We start from the raw sequence: 23,378 nt of genomic DNA, 5'->3' as shown, positions 1-23,378 counted from the left end.
GGGGGGGGGGGGTAAAGCGGCCGGGGCCTGAAGCTTACCACTCAGCTCCATCTAGTGCTGAGGTCGAAAATGGTGGAGCTATACCTCGACAGCCACATACGTTTTCATGGCGTGGTGCTTAATTATGTAAGCATAAGGACAACTTTACCTTTTGCCTTCACTTCAAAGAGAACATTAAGGTAAAATTTACACGGTGTGGCTAACAAACTACGGCAGAATTGACATTGGGCAGCAAGCAGCGATACAGCAGGGACTATCCACCAGGCGGTGTTGTTTATGATAGGAAAGAATTCTTTCACGCGCTATCCGAAGCCTGGTATGCATGGAATGTTACAATTTGCTTACAGCCAAACCATACTGGCCAACCATGTTCTGTGTGTAATCTATCATTGTATCACTCCTCCTCGCCCTCCGCATTACTGCTCCTGGTATCCTTGGGCAATGTACTCCGCCCCACGTTCGGTGATAACCGAGAACTCGTCAGCTAAACGCAAAACTGACGCACAACGCTAAAACATATTCACTTCTCACCAATAAAGGGCGGGTCCTCTTAACTCTTCACCGTAAGAAATACATGTTACGACCTTCAGTCATTACAGCGACAAGCTACGGTCTAACCGGCCGGGGTTCGAATCCCGGCAGGGGCAAGAGATTTTACTCTTGACATCGTCCATATCGACATTGAGGGTCACCCAGCTTCCTATCCAATGGGTACCGAGGGCTCTTTCCGTGGGGTAAAGTGGCCGGTGCGTGAAGCTGGCCATTCATCTTCATCTAGTGCCAAGGACAAAAATGGTGGAGCAAACCTCCACTCCCCATACGTCTTCACGGCGTGGTGCTTCGCTAGACTCAGGAACCTTACGCTTTTTCTACATCTCGTCTCGGACATCAAATTCCTGTGGTCTGTGGTCTGTTTCGCAACTCTGTCAGTAAAGGTAACAGGTACATCTGTCGCTGTGCTTAATGAACCACCAGGCCATGAAGATATCTGGGGGAGTGGAGATACAGCTCCATCATCACTGGCTTCGGCACTAGACGGACTGAGTGGTCAGCCTCAAGCCCCGGGGACAGAACACCGGAATGGGGCTAGGTGAACCTCAGGGCCGGTCTGAAGGACGTGGAGAAAATTCTTTAACCTACCGGGACTCGAACTCCGACCTCTCGGTCGTCCAGCCTGTAGCCCGTCCCTATACCGACCGAGCTATTCATATAGACTATACAGAGTGTCCCAGGAGAAAATGTCTGTATTCTGGTAGGTCATAGTAACGGTAATTCTAAGCAAAAAAAAAACTATATGTACACGTGTCCTATTCCGAACAGTTTCCGAAATGGAGCTATTTCACTGTACAGTTCCAAAATTGCTGATAAGAATTTGAGGGAGAGGAGGGGAAAGCCCGTGATTGGACCTGAATTCATGTCTTCGAAGTCCACTTACAAAAATGAATTTTAATCATGACTGTCCACAGCATATAACTGACACAAAAATAAGTTTTCTGTATTTATAATTGGTGGATGTAAAAGCTGCGCCTTAAAGCACCCCCAGGGCTCCTAAACTCTCGGTAATTCCGACATATGCCATTCATGTTTTCAACTGTCACATTTTCGAGGGAAAAAAAAAGATTAAGTCATCAAATTCTTTCTTCTATATTCCACAGTTACCACAACGTTACTGCATACATACTTATCAAAGATACGATTCTCTGTAAACATGTTACACAAAACTGTTTCAACTGATTTCACATTAACACACACGAACGCCTTTCTGGTGATGTGATGATCGCATTCGATAAACATGTTCTGTTCACGCGTTTCCAACACATTGCAAGAAACAGCAGCATCACACTATCCAAGTGGGAGCTTCATTTTAAAATATTTTAAAAATTCTGAACTGACATCCAAACACATAAAATATGATTTGAAGTTAACACAGAGGTGTGAGAGTATATCATCTGCGATATAGCGTCGTGTATTTCGGTATGTCAACCGAGGCTTATCATCTACGTTCACCCTGACAGCTTGCTCGGCTTATTCAACCCTGAAGATGGTGGCCATATGTTCCTCCGAAACATCGGATGACTTTCAACGGACTACACGGCGTTATATCCCAGACGACAGTAAACATTAAGTGGGCGGTCTTCCGCGTGCTTATGCTGGTTTCTCGCTTGGAATTTTCTTCGGCCCTAAAGATGAAGATAGAAGCCTATGGGCTTTTCTCCAAACCACACGGTGTCAGACCCACAAAACTGTACTCTCAGTAAGTTATTCCTGTGCTTAATTAAGTACAAAGCAATAATGTCATACGGAAACACAGTCGTACAGCTCCATGTATTAATTTCGGCAATACATGTAATGAGTGGTCAGCTTCAATACCCCCGGGGGGCACCCATTAGATGTGAAGCTGGATGGGCCCCCAGATACTGACACAGACGGGAAGGGTAAAATCTTTGTCTCTGCCGGGAATCGAACATCGATCGCGTATCCTGCCATCAATACTGGCGATACTATTCATTCTGGAAGAAAATAAATTATCTCTTTATACTTCCCATCTTAAAGCATGGCTGCCAACTATGACACAAAAAACTCCGTGGCTTTAGTCCGCAAGCAAACTATACCGACTAAGCGACCGCCGCTTATCGGCGAAGTTGGTGCCAACTTTAGCGGATAGAGGATGTCGCGTGGTCATTGCAACAAATCCCCAAGGCCGTTAATTTCGGTTTTCTAGACCGGAGCCGCTACTTTTCTGTTCAAGTACCTCCCTCAGTTATCCTCACGAGGCTGAGTGGACACCGTTCCAGACCCACTACTTCTCAGAAAATCTGGTAGCGCCGGGATTCGAACTTGGGACCTCTGGATCTGTACCAAGGAACTGTGACCACTAGATGATACAGCATCATGAAATTATACAAGTAGTTCTGGGAAGTACTACTCGCCTACTGCCAGCGATATGACAAGGTCCGCATAGAAAACAAAGCGTCCAACACTTCTATTATTGCTTGCGTATTCATTGCCGCGGTAATGTTTTCAACTGAGCCGTTGTCTCGCAATGAGAGGTGGATGCACATGTACACACACTTATAGGAAGGTTTTACGAAGTAGGCCGCTGATATGGGGTTCAAGTGCCATAAAATGCATACAAAATTTCATAAGGATTGGTTCAGGCATTCAAAAGTTGATCGAGGGAGATTCCCTGACATACAGGCAGCACGCTGATCGCATGTATCAGGCTAAAAAATAAATATCTCTAAGTTCAGAACTAGGGCCGCGCCATAACTCAAGCGATTAGTCGCTAGCTTCCCACCGCGGCGTCCCGGGTTCGATCCAGGGTCTGGTCAAGTGGGATTTGTGGTGGAAAAAGTGACGCTGGGGCGGGTTTTTTCCGAGTACTTTTGTTTAACTACGCTTCATTTCCCCACCGTACAGAACAAGAAAATGGGTAACTGGACAGTAGTAGTCCTTCTGACTTCCTCGTGGATCAACATCGCTAAAGCCGAAATACGTTCCATCCAGATAACTAATTCCGAGAATCAAAAACGCAAAATAACGCAGAAATACACTCCATCTGCGAAATGAACCAGTTGACCTCCACGGCAGCGGCAGTTGCCTGCTGGTTGGGCGATTATGCAAGCCCGTAAGGTATTCACTATGTATACTATATCGCTGAAAGCAAGCAAGCAATGTGACATTCCTGATAAGTGACTGACAATAGCAACAGCTTCTACGAGAGTGGCACACTCTTTATCTCAAGCATGTCTGTAAATCTCTTTAAAGGCCAGCCCGCATTCCTTAGATAGTGCGGACTCAAGTGCTCCATTTCGCATGCGAATGTCCGTCTATAGTACTAACCCTTTCCGTCTTCAAAGGAGATTCAAGTAATTAAACACGATTTTCTTATGTCCCATACTGAATAACCTGGGATATTGCTACATTGCATGAGCTACACTGACAATGCGTAACGTACGTCTTAAATGGCTTAAACTCGGCGACGGTCAAGCGTACGGCCGTTCAATTAACTGTACATGTGTATATTTTTTTTTTTCACTGGCTCTACAGCCCCCTTGGGCCCTGACCTCTAATTTCTCCTCTTTCATTATCATTTTACAGACGGTACGACTACTTGGACGAGTGATCAGTTCGTCGCAAGGCCTCTACCTAAACACAGAATAAGCATATACAAATACCAAACATCCATGCCTTGCGTGGGATTCGAACCCACGATCCCAGCTTCCGAGCAACCGAAGACAGTACATGTCTTAGACGGCTCGGCTACCGTGACCGACGTAAAAAAAAAAGTAGAGGTATCTCAGTAACAGGCCGTGGAGGCCCATAGAATTGTGAGATGTTGAGGTTCCCACATTTTCTAGACAATCGGTTCATAGATGGAGGCAAGGTTGTCAGACCTACGCGCCGGCCATGACAGGCGTACATGTGTATATACGAAACAAAAATACTATTACTTTTTTAGAGAGAAAGTTTTCCCTGTGCTTAATTAAACACAGTGCCATGCAAAAGCATATGGGGGTGGCGGTATAGCTCGACCATTCTTGACCTCGGCACTAGATAGAAGTGAGCTGTCACTTTAAACCCCCCACCCCCACCCACACCAGGGAGGACTCATCGGTTCCCATTGGAAAGGAGTCTGGGTAGGCTTCAGAACTGTGACATAGAGAAAAATCTCGTCCCCAACGGGAATCTAACCCCGGTCGTCCAGCACGTTGCCCGTCGCTATATCTCCTTACTTATTCCAGCTCTTTACTGTCCCAGTGCGTAATTAGTTAAGCACCACGGCATGAAGACGTGTGAGGGAGTGAAGGTATAGCTCCACAGAGACCAAAACTTCTAACAAAGAACAGACCCATCCTCTCGTGCCAGAGGGCCTATTGAAGACCACTGGGTTTAGGGTAAAAACAAAGTTGTTACCTAAGTACCACGCCGTTAAAATATATTGGAGAGTTGAGAGGTATAGTCACGTTCACGTTCCGGACGCCTTACCCCCGATTCCGTCTCGGTAGGAGAGCACCAGAGCAGGTCTGAACGCTGTGGAGAACACTCCTCGGTCATGCAACTTAGTCACTATACCGACAGAGGTTCGCCGGTAAGACAGACGGCCTCACCGATCATCAGTTGCAATGTGATTAGATTCGAATTTCTGTCTGCAATTATACAGCCGGTCTGTAACATGTTCTACTGTTTACTGAGGAGAAAACGAGGCGGTCTTCTATCAGATGCCTTTGTAACTGCACGACTGCCGAGTTTGCGTAGTTCTCATGGCTTGTCTAAGACTGGTCTGGGGCAGGAGTTAAGCTACAGCCCGAAATCAGATCAGTTTTTCGCTAAAGTAACATATGGGTCGACGGTCACGGTAGCCGAGCGGTCTAAGACATGCACTGGTCTTCGCTCGCTCGGAAGCCAGGATCGTTGGTTCGAATCCCACTCAAGGCATGGATGTTTACTGTTTGTGTACAGGTAGGGACCTTGCGACGAGCTGTTCATCCGTCCAAGGAGTCCTGCCGATTGCCTAAGATTTAGTAAACTAAAGTGAAACGGAGGGTTTTATGGAGGTAGACCAAGGCCTGAAATGGGACTGTAGCGCCAAAGAAAAAAAAAACATAAGAGTCAGTATATATGCCAAGTTTAAGTGGACATACGTATGGGTGTTGTGTCCTTTGAAAGGCATACATTATGAGGTTGTCCCTATACTTAATTTAGCACAACGCCATGAAGGCGTATGAGGGAGTGAACATATAGATCCACGTTTTCTTGACCTCGTCAGTAGCTGAAGGTGAGTTTTTAGCTCCATGCCCCAGCCGCTTTACCCCAGGGAAAAGTGCCCGCGGTACACATTGGATAAGAGGCTGGGTGTGCCCCAGAGCCGGTCTGAACGACGTGGGGAAGAGAAAATTCTTGACCCCACCAGGACTCGAACTCCGACTCCTAAGTCGTCCAGCCTGTTGCTAACCGACTGTAGACTGAATTTAAATTTGGTAAGAGCAAGCATCAAATCCCTTCACGATTCAGAGGCTGTAACACGCTACAACGTCACGCAGCGGCTGTATCTAGACGTATCATGGTTCCCGGTTCAAATACAACCATGTCGCCTCTCCCCCAGAATCAAACTTCCCAGACAATAGACCCTAAAGGGGAGAAAAGTATCTCAACAACAGAAATGTCAGCAAATTGATGATGCATCAGGCTACATTTATAATTTTGGCGATCTGATCGCAATAACGTAAGGCCATCAGCCATAACAGAATGCTCTACAAGAAAGTACCTGGCGATTAATATACAATATAGGCCTATGCATCGCACAGCCTAATCATGACGACACAATTACTTTCAGGTCCATTTCTAATATAGAAATCTCAAAGCATCAAATGGAGCGATTTGATTCGATTAAAACGATTTAAAGATACTAGAATTCTTCTCTCTATCCATTTAAATGCTAGTTCATGTCTTTCTGCTAGCAGGCTACTTCTGACGTAACTGCAATACAGGTCTACACACAGATTTCATGTAAATCTAGGAGCAACCTCCTAAATCTAAAAGCAGAATGAAAAAAAAAACTCGCTCGTTTTATTAACAAAAGAACACCTGAAACATCTATTATAGTAAATAATAACCAGTTTCTTTCGCAAGCGGGGAAAAACCCGACGCGTAATTGATATACTCTAAGGAAAAATTCAAACCGTATTCTTTTGCTACGTCAGATGGACTGGAATGTCAATGGGATGAGCATATAAAGGAGATCAGAAGGGAATATGGAAGAAAGGAGTGAAGGAGACAAATGGATAATAGTATGCAAGCAAAGGGGTGAAGGCAATGTTTACACGTGAACAAGGACGAAGAAAAATGGAGAGAGGAAAAGGAATGGGAGAAAGCAAATAGGAGTATGGAAGAAAAGAAAGGAGCAAACGGGAGAAAGCAAATGGGAAAGTGTGAAAGGGAGAGGGTGGAAGGAAGAGGGGCAGAAACGACGATTGGGGGACCAACTAAATTGGGTTAGAAATAAATAAAAGAGAAAGGTGGGAGAAATAAAGACACCAAAGGGATGGAGGAAAACCCCAAAGAAATTGATTTCCTTCTTAGTTACAATGTAATGAGAAGAAATATGTTAAGCGTCATCTCAGATTTTTGGCGTTATGGCAACTTGGCGCTCCCAATTTGTGCAGTCCTCATTATCCAGACAATCAGCTCATAGATGGCGACAAGGCTGTCGGCCTTACGCGCCGGCCGCCCTTTAGCCCCAAGAATATTCTTGGTACTCATTTTTGTTAGAGGCTCAGTCGACCCCAGGGCCATAGTGCGGCTGGAAGGATTAGGTCAATTGAAAAAAAATCCAATGACCTCATCGGGATTTGAACCCGCAACCTTCCGGCTTGTAGCATAGTGCCTCAACCAATAATAATAATAATAATAAGAAGAAGACAGAGCAGGCATGGGAGAGAAGAAGAATGCATATAGGGTTCTGATGGGAAAGCCAAAAGGAAAGAGCTACCAGAGAGACCTAGATATAAGTGGGAGAATATTAAAATAACTCTTAGATAAGAAGGATGGGGTGGTATGGATTGGATTCATATGGCTCAAGTTAGGAACCAATGGAGGGCTCCTAGGAACATGGTAATGATCCTTGTTCAATAAAATGCTGGGAAATTCTTGAGTGGCTGAGCGACTGACGGCTTCTGACGAAGGCCTCGGCTCCAAGGAGTTAGGATGATGATGATGATGATGATGATGATGATGATGATGATGATGACGATGATGACGATGATGACGACGACGACGAACATCAGGCAGGCTAGAGTTCTAAAGGAGACTGCTCGGACAGTGTACTCACGATTGACATGGTTGATGTAGTAGGATCCTATCTGCGGGTCGTATGCCTCTTCCCAGCCCAACGGCAGTTCGTTTCCGATGCAGTCCGCAAACGTCTGTGGTTTCGTAAACCTGCAAGCCACACATATACACATTTATAAAGCAATTCCAATAAAGTTCTCACAAGCATGAAGACGAAGGGAACTCTGGCTACCCTCAACACAGGCTGCAGGAGCTGGCCGGTTCCTCAGAATCAAAACAAATTGTTTCTGAGTTACAAACAAAAATCTGTGCCAAGAACCAACACAACGGACACGAAAGGTACCATCTTCAGGGATGTGGCGAACTGTAGTCTAGTTGAAGTTTAACGACGTTACAGTGGAACCTACTACCTCCATCTTCAGGTTCGAAGTGTAAACCAAGCAAAAAACGAGCAGTAAATTTTGAAGACGGTGGCAGAAATTTCTCCGAAACGCAATACACGGTTTCATATCACTTCACGTTACGCTCAACAAATGGTGGCCCAAAATCGCCCTTACAATATTCATCTCTCAGGTTTACAGTAAATAGTTTATGTTCAAAACAATCTCTGGATATGATGCTGTTGTTATCTGAGATGTTTTATTTCAGTAAACGCTGTAAGATGGATAGGCTTGGGTGCCGGCAAAGGGAGGCAAACCAGACATCGCTCCCACCCCAGAAATTAAAAAAATAAAAATTGAGCTCAGCTGGCATAGCGACTAGGCTATGGGCTGAACGACGTGGAGTCTCAGTTCGATTTCCGGAAGGAGCAAAAGATTTTTCTTTCCCCATAACGTCTAGACTGGCTCTGAAGCCCACCCAGCCTCCTATAAAATTTCCTAGGGCTAAAACCGCAGGGACGTGAAACAAACAACTCACCTCCATCTAGTGCCCAGGTTAATAATGGAGCTACACCTCCACTTCTAACGTGTCTTCATGGAGTGGTGCTTCATTATTTAAGCTCTGGGATAACTTTAGTTTACCTTTATGTACTTCAAACAGTATTCTTCTATCTTGAAAACTTCAGGCGATCAGTGAAATTGGTTCTAAATGGCTTAAACGTAAGTTTTAAAGCAAACTGTTTGGCTTCCACCACTCTCCCTTGGTAAGAATCCTGTCAGCGTCCATGCACATGCGACTGCTTCTCTCACATCAAACGACAACGGAAAAAGCGCATTCCGTAACAACGAAACCCTTATCGGTAATGAGACTAATTCGTATTCCGGAGGTAACAGTTCGGCTCTGCGACTCTTCTTGAAGATCGCGAGCCGCACACGTACACAGACAATTTGGTCGTGCCATAGCTCAGGCAGTTAGTCGCCGGCTTCCCACTGCGGCGGCCCGGGTTCAAACCCAGGCCAGGTCACGTAGGATTTGTGGTGGACAAAGTGGCACCGAGGCATGTTTTCTCCGAGTACTTTGGTTTCCCCTACCAATTCTCATTCCACCAACTGCTCCACACTCAATCATCTATCATCTGGGGCTGGTACAATAGACCAACTAGTGGCCGACGTACCAAGTGGACTCAGTCTCACCCCACCCCAAGAAACTAAAGTATAGATAATACGCTTATTACACCCCCTCTCACTTTCTCCCAGTTTCTACTGAGTCCCGGACAAGAAACTAGCCAGGTGGAATGCTGGAGACGCCCCATGCCATCCTGATGTGACTTTTGCTGTCGCTGCACACGAATATCATGACAGTACCTGGCAATACTCTACAAAGCTTCCAATCCACCTTACATTCTCATTCACTCTCACTCGCCAGCAAATAATCTTGAACAAGTCTAAACGTCTGTGACGAAAAAGAGCTATAATCGTGTAGTGTGCTGGACATTCTCCAGAGCCTCTTTCATTTTTATTTTTATTTTTATTTTTATTATTATTATAAATGTATGTATATATTTAAGTCTTCTTTAGATTTATGCTCACAGATTTATTTGTCATATTTGTATTTTGTTTTAATTATTTTCTGTACCTTATATACGCGTGCTAACTTTGTAATTGGCCACTGTGCTGTTAAGTTATTGCACGTAAACAAACATTAATTGAATTGAATTATTGTTGCTCCTGCTGCTGCTATTAAAATGAACATAATGTAACGAAACTTTAGGTGTCGCAAAGGACCTTGGGACCTAATGCTTGATACCGAAGATTAAAAACGAAACATTTCGGAATGTGCATCAGTTTCCGTCAGAAGGTTTCATAATTTTACCAAAAGACGGAAGTGTATCCTGCTTTCGAAACGTTTTGCTCTACAGCTAAAATTAGATGAACGAAAATGTCTCAACTAAGTTAGTTTAAAAAAAGTTATCTTGAAGCTGATCACACTTATTAAATATCCCACAAATAAAGAGGAAATTTGCTGGAGAACAGATTCGCTTAAGAAATTCCACACGGATGAAAGAAGAATCGACAGCGAAAGTTTCTTTTCCCCACATAAATATGATGCTGCTGCTGAAATTATGCCTGAGAAAGAAACAGAACTGCTGGAAATGCAAGTCTGTAGAGTGAATGTATTTCCAATCACTGGTAGCTTATTTCTCGCAAAGAAAAGAAAAAAAAGCTGCTGCTGGATCAGCAAGCAACGCAAACAGCTGCCACCGCGGGAAATGGTTTGTGTCTGCAGGTTCCCCTCCCCTGGCTTGTTACGCCCGCGAGAAGTTCGGGTTCCAACTACAGAAGGTGGGGGCTGGGAGGGAGCGAAGTAAAAAGGAATGCCATTCGCTTCGCATTCCTCGAATTCTGCAGACATCCGCATTGGAAAAAACAGTATAAACTACGCGGTATTCTCATCAAAAAAGATAATATTGTTCTCCCTCTTTATGTTTAGTTGGCTTACCCACTGCAAGTTACGAACTTTCGTCTATATACGTGTATTATAAAAGTACAAAACTGTAAACCAAGAACATTTTTGAACATTACTGTCTTCTGGGAGGGAGCCGGGATACCGTAGTCGGTATAGAGACTGGTTACGAGCTGGACGACCGAGGGGTCGGAGTTAGACTCCCGGTAGGGTCAAGAATTTTCTCTTCTCCGTCGTCCAGACTGACTCCGACGCCCACTCAGCCTCCTATCCGATGGGTACTGGGGGCTCTCCCCGGGAGTAAAGACTACGGGGCGTCAAGCTGACCAGTCACCTCCAACTAGTGCCGAGGTCAAGAAAACGTGGATGTATACATCCACTCCCCCAGACACCTTCAAGGCGTAGTGCCTAATTAAGTACAGGGACAACGTTACCTCTTTTTTACCTTTACTGTCTTCTGGGATGTGATGTCGTGTGGTCTTGTTAAGCGAAATTTCGGAGGAACATATCGGCTCCATCCTCAGGATCTAAAAGTATTTCAAGCGAGAAACCAGCATGAAGCAGACAGCAATTTTGCCGGGCTATATCCCAGCACACTACATAGCAACCACTGTAGGAACTTCAAATTCAATAACGGTACAAACGTTTCCAGGGGAAACTGTTGCAACCATCTTAAGATACCTTCCCTTCTTCTACCCTGAAGATTAAGGCAGCAGATTCCTACGAAACGATGGTACCTTCGTACCAGGGTACGAAAACAGCACTCTTCACAGTGACCACTGTGAGAACTTCAAACATCACACCGACATTTTGAGTCCATTAAGTATTCATGGCTAGATTAAATGTCAAGTTATTTGTTACTAAAAGGTAAGGTAAAGATGTCCCTGTGCTCAACGAATTAAGCGCTACGCCATGAAGACGTATGGAGGAGTGGATGTACAGATCCACATTTTCTTGACCTACGCACTAGATTGAGGTGAGTGGTCAGCTTCACGCCCCTGCCGCTTTACCCCGGGGGAAAGAGCAACCGGTACCCATTGGATAGGAGGTTGGGTGAACCCTAGAGCCGGTCTGGACGATTTGGGAAAGAGAAAATTCTTGACCCTACCGGGACTCGAACTCCGACCCCTCAGTCGTCCAGCTTGTAGCCAGTCGCTATACCGACTGCGCTACCACGGCTCCTGATTTGTTACTAAATCCTAATTAATCTGCAAACCCTTCCCATACCTCGAGATCTGAAACTTTGGGCTCACAGGTGGAAACTACTTCATTTCAAGGCAGTTTCGGCTTCTACTAAAAGCTACTAAAACGTATCCTTGCGTACTTCGTGATAACAGGAGGCGAGGTAGCTCAGTCTGTATTGCGACTTGAGAACGGACCGTACGACCGATGAATCAGGGTTCGATTCCCGGTAGGGGTAAGGAATTTTCTCTTCTCCATAACGTCCAGACCGGCTCTGAGGCCTACCCAGCAGCATATACAATCGATACTGGGCGCTGTTTCCCCGGAATTAAAGCGGCAGGGACGTGAAGCTGACCTCTCGCCTCCATCTAATGCCGAGGTGAAGAATGGTGGTGCTATACTTCCACCCCCTATTCGTATTCATTGCCTATTGCTTAATTAATAAGGGCCAGGAATACCTTAACATTTTACCACAGCGGGAAGCACGCGGTAGCGCAGTTCGATGAGGCACTATTCTACAAGACGGAAGTTGGTGGGGTCGAGTCCCGATGACGTGGATTTTTTCAACTGACCTAATCCTTCCAGCAGCACTATGGCCCTGGGGTCGACTCAGCCTCTGACAAAAATGAGAACCAGGAATCTTCCTGGGGAGTAAAGGTCGGCCGGCGCGTAAGGCTGACAACCTTACCACCATCTATGAGCGGACTGTCTAGAGAAAATATGGGAGCATCGACGTCTCACAACCCTATGGGCCTCCACGGTCTGTTACAGGGATAGCTTCACATTTTACCTTTGCTTTACCCTAGAGTAAATGCTACGGGTGAGGACTATTGCGCAGGGAGGAAGTCCTCCTTTCGTAAGAACAGAATCGCCACAGCAGTCCTAAAAATGAAGCTCTTAACAAGAGTAGGGCGATTCCTACATGGCCCTGTGTATATATCAGCAAATGAACTGTCTGACAAAGATGGGCGGGGATATGGAATTAGATTCATTAACAACAGCGAAGTACACTCGCAATACATCCATAACTAGCGCAGAAAACCAACATCGTCCATAATATTAGAACAGAGAACACACGAAGTCCATATTAGTGCTGGAAAGAACAACAATGCCCATATTGGTGCTAAAAACTAAGGTACAATAATGATAGGTCACAAAATGGCTGACCCAATAAAATAAATGTTCAGTACGTCAACGCACTTTACGTTACGCAAAATATTTCTTGAAACATTTCCCAACATTCTCAGTGCTCATCGAAATAAATCGGAACGCTTATTTTGGCCTTCAAGCGGCAGTCACGTTATCCACCCTGAACCACACTTCTTATATTCAGTAGCTACATTTTACTCCGAGGTTAGCATGTAACTGTCTACTCATGTCATTCCAATACTAAGAGTCTATAAAATTCAAGCAGCTTTATACCTCTATATAGCCTAGTGGAACGACGCCTCGGCAATGGAATAAATTTACCTTAATTTATATAAATTTTCATACAGACAATACCAAATTCGAATCACATCCGTGTGTATAATTACATCCGTTCATTATCAAAGACAACTGTATGAGTAGTACTTCTATTTTCGATGGCTCAGTAAGTATAGCGACAGCGGCCTCCGTAGTCTAGAGGTAACGGCGGAGGTCGTCGAATTTTTAAGGGCGGAAAAATTCAGGGAACAAGTCCTCCGGGAGGGACTTTAAGCCGTGGGTCCCGTGTCGTAGCTTTACGGCACGTAAAAGAACCTTATATCTCCAAAGGAGGTCACTGAGCCAAATTAACGGACGTTTCCCGCCCAACAGCAGTCTCTAATACCTCTGGTAGATGGGGGAAGCATTATAGATACCTCTCAGCTAGTAGAGCCGGTCTCGCTGGCTGGGCGGGACTGATGGTAAGCACCAGTACCGGTAGGATATAGAGACTGGTAGAAATCATAGAGGGAAGCACAATGGACCAATACAGGTCTCAGTGCATGGGGAAACCCACCCTCTCCAATAACTAACTAAGTATAGCGACAGCCTACGAGTTGCATGGATTGCGTTCGATTCCCGATGGGTGAGATTTTTCTCCATTCCGGTGTCCAGATCGGCTCTGCGACCCACCAAACCACCTATCCAGCAAGTACCGGAGGTTCTTTCTCCGGGGGTAAAGCTGCAGGGACGTGAAGCTGATAACTCAACTCCATCTACGGCCAAGGTTAAGAACAGTGGAGCTATACCTCCAACCCCAAATGACTTCATGACATAGTGTTTAACTAATTAAGCACCGGGACAACTTTATCTTACCTTACTGCTCCTATTGGCCGCGCCACAGCTCAAGCGGTTAGTCGCTGACTTGCCACCGCTGCGGCCCGGGTTCGATCCCGGGTCTGGTCAAGTGCGATTTGCGGTGGACAAAGTGGCAATGGGGCGGATTTTCTCCGAGTACTTCGGTTTCCCCTGCCAATCTTCATTCCACCAAATTCTCCACCATCATAATCACCCGGGGCAGGCTACAATAGGCCAATCAGTGGCCGCCGTGCCGAGTTGACCCAGTTGGACTCCACCCCCCACTAAGCGAATTTTACTGCTCCTATTTCTGATACGCCCAGTATACGACCAGTCCTTGTTTCACATTCCTGGCTATCATCGCAGCATATTTGTGTCTCTAAGACAAGGCTGTCAGTGGAAGTAATTACGAATGGGGTGGAGGTATAGCGCTACTATACGTGACCTCGGCACCAGATGGAGATAGTGGTCAGCTTCACCCAACGCTTTACCCCAGAGGAAAGAGCCTCCGGTACCCATTAGATAGGCTGGGTGGACTGTTGCCTCTGTCGGGAACTGAACTGCAATACCGCCAGTCCTGGGCCACCAAGCCTGTCGCTATGCCAACTGAGCTACCCCGGACTCCATATATACATAATTCTGTGACTTTCAGGCCCAAGCTGCTGCAGTGAGCGTGCCCCCAACAGGGGACAGAGAAGACACACGTATGCAAGATTGCTGCAGGAGGAGAGGAATGGAATGTGGCGGGATGGGAACACAATTGCCCCTCGCTCATGTCTCTTCCTTCCGGGGGCCTGCCAGCCGGCTTACAAATGTGAGGGGCGGAGCTGTTAGGGACGCATTGCCAGCATTCCTCGGCCTCCCCCGCGTACCTGCCTGCCAGACCAATTGCTCGGTCAGCCGGCTCTGCCCGCCTGCCTGCTCAAAAGAATGTATTATGCCCCGCTATATGCCCTTTAGGTATGTACGTGTTTGAGCCCACAAATATTCCAAAGAATATTTCACCAAGAATGGACTTACTTCACAAACTAAAATACTTTTACATAACAAAACATACAATTTAACATAAAAGTCAACAACCGTAGTACAACTCAGCGACGACCCTGGTTTTTTATTCCGAATTCTTCGTCTGGCCACCGAACACAAACATCCACAGCAGATAGGATTATAGATTTTTCATTTTATTTGTGATCATAAAGAAACAGGATGGGTTAGTATGAACTGGATTAATCTGGTTCAGGACAGGGACCTCTGGAGGGCTGTCGTAAACACAGTATGGAAACTTTAGGTTCCATAAATTTTGGGAAATCCTTCAGTAACTCAGCAACCGGTGTCTTCTCAAGGACTCAACTCCATGTAGTTGGTTGGTTGGTAGGTTTATGTCACGACGCTGTCTAGCTCTGAATATTGAGTCCACCAACGCCACAGAAGATTCTCGGAGGTTCCCAAGACGGAATCTGAATTCTTCGAAAGAACCTTGTTACCCAACACAGAATTCTTCATAGCCGGAAAGGGTACCGATGTACAAAAAAAAACAACCCCGTGGCCTTTAGTCTGCATGCGAAGTATACCGACCGAGCGACCGTCGCTTCTAGGCAAAGTTTGTGCCAACTTCTTTTTTGCGGATAGAGGGTGTCGTGTGGTCATGGCAGGGCTATTAATCTCGGTTTTCTAGACCGGAGCCGTTGCTTTCCCATTCAAGTAGCTCCTCAATTATGCTCACGGGGTCGAATAGACCCCGTTCCAGACACACTACTTCACAGAAAATCTCGTAGCGCAGGGAATAGAACCCGGGACCTCTATATCTGTAACCAGGAATTCTGACCATAGAGGCGGTCAAGGGTCCTGATATTTCATTTTTAATTGTGAGTTAATTAATGACGTCAGGAGGTCTGACTACACATTAGGATTCATAAATAACGGATATCGTAAGTAATGAACACGCAAGCGATAGTGAACTAATTTTAGGTACTATTCCGGAAACTTCCTCGGAGGGCTGAGCAGAACCACGAGAAACCTGTCAAGGTGGCGGGTTTCGGTGTCCAGATCCATCAGCACACTTCTCATGTTTCCAAAACCAGTGAAATCGCTCAAAATATACTAAATCACAGGAAGATTTGAGAAATATAACATCCGTGATCACATAAGGCGTTCTTCTTTCCCTACGAAAACCACCCCATAACGCATACAAATCCATGATAATGAAATGAAAAGCCGTAAGTTTTGCACTTGGTACATACTGCACGAGTATTATCATCCACACTGTGATCCTATAAATAAACAAGCGGCAAGTTTATTTTGATAAGTTTCGTAACATCTTTGGGATTAGGCGATACTAAATGCGCTTCGTCTTCTTATATGCAAATATCTGGTCTTTGGGGTTGAGAGGTCATGCGTGTATCTGTAGAACATTTATCACATATCATGACGCATGTGCTAGGAAATGACGCGCAATATTACTAAGTCATGTAAGATAACCCTTTTCTATTAACTATTCGTGCTAGTTCATTGGCTGATGTTTCTTTCTCTGCGAATTCAAGTTATAAGCTATCCACGTTTACCATATACAGCAAGTACTTAACGACTTCATCCACATTCCAAGTCGCGCTCGGTAAAGCACATCCCTGCCACCACCAAACTGATTCCAGCAAAAGTGATTTTGTTTGAAAATCTAGTATTATAAGAACGAGGTCCGATGAAGTGGATTTTTTCAATTGACCTAATCCTTCCAGCCAAAATATGGTCCTGGGGTCGACTCAGCCTCTAACAGAAATGAATACCAGGAATCTTCCGGGGGGGTAAAAGGCGGCCGGCGCGTAAGGTCGACAATCTTACCGCCATCTGTGAGCAGACTGTCTAGAAAATGTGGGAGCCTCGACCTCTCACAACCCTATGGGCCTTCACGGCCTGTTACAGGGATAACTTTACCTTTTTACCTTTATACACTTTTAAGATGCCTTACTTTGAAGCATCTTCTGCTTGAACAATAAACCCACGTTTATGTGGTGCCGGATGTTTTCAAAAACGAGTCTCTTAAGACCAAGACATGGTAGTATAAATAACTGCAACTGGGGAGGAGGCGATGGCCACAGGCGTGGGTTGTGGTGGCTAATACGTTTTTAACTGAACTGTTTGGTGTATCTGCAGTAGCCAATAAGTCCGTCTAAAGGCGCGTCCACATTGCTCGTGCTCGTGTGACTCGCTATGCTCGCGAGTAATGTGGACGATATAACAAGTCACAAGACAAACAAATTTTTAATTTAAAAAGTATAGCCAAGAAATTAAAATACGACTACAGCCTATACACACTACGAGTAAATATACGGATCCTCACGCGCCGAAGCCTGGCGAGCAACTGTAGTGTGGACGAAGATTTACGGGTACTAGTAAATGCCAGACGAGTCTCCCGACGAGCACAAGCCTGGTGAGCACGAAAACGAACACGAACACGAGTAATGTGGACGCGCCTTAATAGGCTAGTAAAGCAACACCTACAAAGACCGTAGGTGGGGTCCTTCAAATGGGTCAAACCCCTCACCAGACAATCATGCGAGTTTCTTAAATTAGGCCAGAATCCTTTACAGAGAATCAGGTGGGTTAGGACCCCTCCAGTGTCAATGAGTTCATTAAAACGGGCCACGATTCCCTCCACAGAATCTGGTATCTAATAACAGGGCGGAACCACTCATAAANTGATGATGATGATGATGATGATGATTGTGGAGCAAATGGTGGAATGAAGATTTGTAGGGGAAACCGAAGTACTCGGAGAAAATCTTCCCCAGAGCCACTCTGTCCACCAAAAATCCCACATGACCTGAACCGGGCTCGAACTCGGGCCGTCGCAGTGGGAAGCAGGCGACTAGCCCTCTGCGCTATGGCACGGCCTAAGAATGTAGGTAAGATAAAAAGGTAAATTAGTCCCTGTAAGGCGTATGGGGGAGTGGATGCAGAGATCTACGTTTTCTTGACCTCGGCACTAGCTGGAGGTGAGTGGTCAGCTACGCGCACCGGCCGCTTTACCCCCCGTACCCACTGCATAGGTGGCTGGGTTGGCCCCAGAACTAGTCTGGACGCTGTGGAGAAGAAAAAATTCTTGCGCCTACCGGGACTAACTCCGATCCCTCTGTCGCCCAGCCCGTAACCAGTCGTTACACTGCCTCCAACCTTTCCTATGGAATGGCACAATAGGCTCATTTCATCACAAACATCATATCACACCTTATTCAGAGCTACATTATCGACTAACAGAATCGTAAACAGTGTAGGCCAAACGTAAAATGCTCAGATCCTGAAACTCACATCAGTTGCCAAAGTTAGTATTTACCTCCACGCCCCCTACATCCTTTGAGTGGCGCTATGTACAGTAAAATGGCAAAGATGTCCCTGTGTCTTTTAATTAAGAGCCAGGTCGTGAAGACGTACGGGTGAATGGAGGTATAGATCCACCATTTTTGACCTCGACACTAGATGGAAGTGAGTTGTCAGCTTCAAACCCCTTCCACTTTACCCACGGGGAGAGAGCCCCCGGTATCAACTGGACAGGAGGCTCGGTAGGTCCCAGAGCCGATGTGGAGAAGAGAAAAATCTCTTGCACCTGCCGAGAATCAAACCACGGCCCTAAGGCCCGTAGCCCCTTCCCTACAAAGGCTACTCCGCGGTAACTGTATGTACGATAAGCATAACACTTCACCTCAGAAGTTTACAAGGTTCCTTTCATTTCGCAGCACGTTGGCTTATGTGAACGTTAACACATGTGATTTCGCGGTTTTACCCCTTCTACACGGGTAAATTCATAAAGGACACGATCGCTTTCTTCTCCCTCACCTCCACGCCGTTCTTGAATATAATTACCGTCTTTTACGTTGTGACGACGTGTCGCTTGACCGACATACCGCCGTTTCGGAGGAACCTACTTCCTCCATCCATGGAGGCAGAACTTTCTTCCGAAATGTTAGTACATGCCTACCAAACTACACGGCGTTACATCTCAGAATATCGTAATCCTGCCGCAGTAAGAACCTCAAATCCGACCTTAAATTATTATTATTATTATTATTATTATTATTATTATTATTATTATTATTATTATTATTATTATTATTATGGTTCTACAGATTTTTGTTGGACCCTGGCCGCTTTTTCAGTTTCTTGATCCTATACACTGTCGGTATGACTCCTTGGACGGGGGATCAGCCCGTCGCGAAACCTCTACTTACACAGAAGAACACGAAAACAGGATAAACACACACAAAATAGACATCTACGCCATGGGTGGGATTCGAACCCACAATCTCAGCGTTCGAGCGGGGGAAGACAGTTCAAGCCTTAGACCGTGCGGCCACTGTGATCGGCCCGACGTAAATTAGTGTATGCATACGATACAGTGTCATTAAGAACTACACATTACACTGAAAATTATTCAACTTCCACAGCCATCCATGTACACTTCGCCGCTGAGTACCTACACATTCCTTTGGGACGTTGGGCAGTTTTGCTGTCCATATGCTGTACACGCCGGGTTAGTCAAAGCAGGCGATCTTTATGCTTCGCTTTGCATTGTGGGTCAAGGCACTGACCGGCCTTGTCAGGAGGCACTCATCAGAGAACGCAATCTATTCTGTTGTGTTGTTAGATTGTGTGACCTCCACAAACTGTTTGCTGCCTTGGGTTCGTTTTCCAACATGGCACAAGTCAAGGATTAGCGCATTCCATTCATCATCAAATGCTTGCACTTCAGAGAAGCATCGGTAAACATTACAATTCACTGTGCCATTGTATTGTGCAGAGTTAACTGAGGAATTAAAACACTGTACATCCGATAATAATGCTTCAAACACAGCTCACAAACCTTTTCCCGTCGATGTACTTCTTCGGCTAAAAACGAGACCTGGAGTGAACCGTTTCCATATGATCTTATGTTTTATCTGAAACTACCATGTATCAGGGATGTGGGACTACAAAGCTTTCTTCAGTCTTAAACAAACTTCAGTTATGAGATTCTAAGTTATTACAGCACTGACTATGACAATTAGTCTTCTGCTACGTTGGGCTATGTCGTATTACAGATTTTTACAAACGCTTCGAAGGCACGTACGGCTTCTGTCTTCAGGGCAGAAAGGTCCCTCCCTTTAATATAGAGGCAGTACGTTCCTACTAGGCTACATGTTTATTTTATTTTATTTTTACGTCAATTTACAATCTACTTGACCACTGTAAGTAATAAGTAAATGCGATGGCGGCAGCTGCCCAGTGGCAGTACTCTACCAACTAGGCTACATGGCATCACATTCGAGTAGACAGGAATCATGCAACTTTATTTATTCCATGCACGGAAATAACTGATTAATGGAAACTTATTCACGGCCTTTCGCCTTACATACATCGCGTATAACTGAGTATACTGGAACAACCAGTTCAGAATCCCTGCTTTAGCAAGTGAAGTAGTGAGCATGGTTGGGAGACTGTAGTTTCATAGTGAACTACCTGGACACTTCCCGGAGCCGTTTTCTTACGGCGGCCATATAAGCGTCTGTTATGAACCGTAAAAAGGGAACGTCCCTGTATTAATCAGGGAAACACGATACAGAACCGTATGGGGGAGTCTAAGTACAGTTGCATGCATTCATGGCTGGCGACAGATAAAGGTGAAGGGTCAACTTTACACCTTACGTTTGACCAAAAATCTCTATACTCATCGGACGGCAGCCTCGGTGGATCCCGGAGCCGTTCCGGACGCGGTGACGCAGGAAAATAAGCTACCGTTGCCTGCAGTGGAATCCCGGTGTTACAATACTAATCGATTTATCAGGGTGATCACATCGTGGGACTAGTAGCACGAGTGGAGGAGATAAATTCTGGTACGAAACCCGAACGGGACACTTCATTTGAGGGAGCAGAGCGTTAACGGGAGATAAATCAATCTCAAAACGATAAATACAGTTGTCCCTAATTAATTAACTAACTAATTAAGCACTACGCCATGAAGACCTGTGCGAGAGTGAATGTATAGATCCACATTTTCTTGACCTCGGCACTGGCTGGAGGTGAGTGGTCAGCTTCATGCCCCGGGCACTTTATCCCCTGAGAAAGAGCCCGCGTACCCATTGGATAGGAGGTTGGGTGGACCCCAGAACCGGTCTGGACAACGTGGAGAAAATTCTTGACCCTGCCGGGGCTCGAAATCCGACCTATCCGTGGTCCAGCCCGTAGCCAGTCGCTATATCGGCTACGGCTCCTAAATGATAAACAGACCTTTAAAAATGAATATGCATTCCGTCCCACAAGTGTTATTTATGGACTGAATGTTAATATTTAATTCATACAATACACGTACGTTATTCAGTTCAAGGCGACTCCGACTTCAAACACTAACTGGGTATAGTAAAAGTAAGGTAGGCCGCGCCATAGCTCAAGCGGTAAGTCGCTGGCTTCCCACCACGGCGGCCCGGGTTCGATCCTGGGTCTGGTCAAGTGGGATTTGTGGTGGATAAAGTGGCGCAGGGGCAGGTTTTCCCCGAGTACTTGGGTTTCCCCTGCCAATCTTCATTCCACCAATTGCTCCACAATCACCCTCACCTATCATCTGGGGCTGGTACAATAGGCCAGAAGTGGCCGCAGTGCAAGAGGCTTAGTCCCACCCCACTAGCAATAAAAAAAAATATAAGGTAAAATTATCCCTGCCGCACGTAAGCTGGAGTAATCGGTATAGCGACTGGCTAGGGGCTGGACGACCGAGGGGGCGGGATTCGAGTCCCGGTAGGGGCAAGAATATTCTCTTCTCCACGTCGTCCAGACCGGTTCTGGGAACCACAAAACCTCCTATCCAATGGGTATCGGGGCCTTTTCCGCCAGGGGTAAAGCGGCCGGGGCTTGAAACTAACCAGTGACCTCCAGCTAGTGCCGTGGTCAAGAAAAAAGTGGATCTATACTACCACTCCCCCATACGCCTTCATGGCGTAGTGCTTAATTAGTTCAGCACAGGGGCAGCTTTGCCTTTCTTTTACCGTTACCTTTTATCCCTCTAGCAGGAAAATGGCCCATAGGGTTGTGAGACGTCGAGGCTCCACATTTTCTAGACAATCGGCTCACAGATGGCTTTGAGGTAGTCAGCCTTGGGCGCCGGCTGCCCTTTATCCCCCCAGGGAGATTCCTGGTACTCGTTTCTCTTAGATGCTGAGTCGACCCCAGGACCATACTGCGGCTGGAAGGATTAAATCAGTTGAAAACATCCACCTCATCGGGTCTCGAATCCGCGACCATCCGGCTCGTAGCATAGTGCCTCAACCAACTACGCTACCGCGTGCCCCGATTGGGCATAATGGCTCATAAAATTAAATTTTATTAAAATTAAATGCATTTACAAGTATGCACAAAGAGGATATACAACGTTATAAAACTAAAGATGCGTGGATGTGGGCTCATTCAACTGGCTTGGCGGGCTCTTGTGAGCGCGTTGATGAAATCTTCCAGTTCCATAAAAGGCGGGAAACTTCTTGACCAGCGCAGAGAATACCAGTTTCTCACTGACTGTTCTATAGAGCGCGCGAGTGTCTGAATGTATAAGTAAAATATATAACTCAATACAATCAAGATGTCTGTATAAAACATGTTTTGGCACACAGTCAACGAAATGCATGAAAGAAGTCACACGTAATGGTTCCAGCTGACACACCTCAAACCAAATTATATTCAAGAAATACCACCTTAGTATAGACAGTGGGCTTTCCATAACAACATTGTTAAGTTCAAAATAACAGTTTTGGAGACATGTGACGTAAAGAAATGAGCATACATAGTGATATAATCTCCTTGCATAGCGTCCTTCGACTTAATACCTTCAACGATGGAGTTCGTCATAATATTTAAATATTCAGTGATATGATATTATATTGTAGCGTCCTGCTGCACTTTTCACTTAGCGTCTACTATTCAGAGTCTTATGTGAATAAGACATGCTAATTCAGTGATCTGGCCCCAAACACTACACTTTCCTACTAAAAACGAATCCATTAATGTCATTTTGGGAAATAATTACTGTTTACTCTGAGAATATCATACGAAACATTTATAAAAGTAATTCCTATAAATCCGTGGCCTGTAGTCCGCAAGCGAACTATACCGCCTGAGCGACCGCCGCTTGTCGGCGAGGTTAGTGCCAACTTTTGCGGACAGAGGTGTCGCGTGGTCAGCGCAACGAATTTCCGCAGCCGTTAATCTCGGTTTTCTAGACTGGAGCCACTACTTTTCCCTTCAAGTAGCTCCTCAATTATTCTCACGAGGCTGAGTGGACCCCGTTT

General features: G+C 45.6%; 1 protein-coding gene across 1 annotated transcript in view; it reads right to left on the bottom strand.

Annotated features, from left to right (window-relative positions):
* Positions 1 to 23,378, bottom strand: part of LOC111874846 (protein kibra) — a 90,224-nt gene that overhangs the window by 53,622 nt on the left and 13,224 nt on the right. The window contains exon 2 of the mRNA XM_023870686.2: positions 7,832 to 7,941. Within this exon, the coding sequence (XP_023726454.1) occupies positions 7,832 to 7,941 (110 nt within the window). The remainder of the gene's footprint in view (positions 1 to 7,831; positions 7,942 to 23,378) is intronic.

This window comes from Cryptotermes secundus, unplaced genomic scaffold, assembly GCF_002891405.2.
Source record: "Cryptotermes secundus unplaced genomic scaffold, Csec_1.0 scaffold160, whole genome shotgun sequence".
In the NCBI taxonomy this organism is placed as follows: Eukaryota; Metazoa; Arthropoda; class Insecta; order Blattodea; family Kalotermitidae; genus Cryptotermes; species Cryptotermes secundus.
This window is presented reverse-complemented; position numbering and strand designations above follow the sequence as displayed.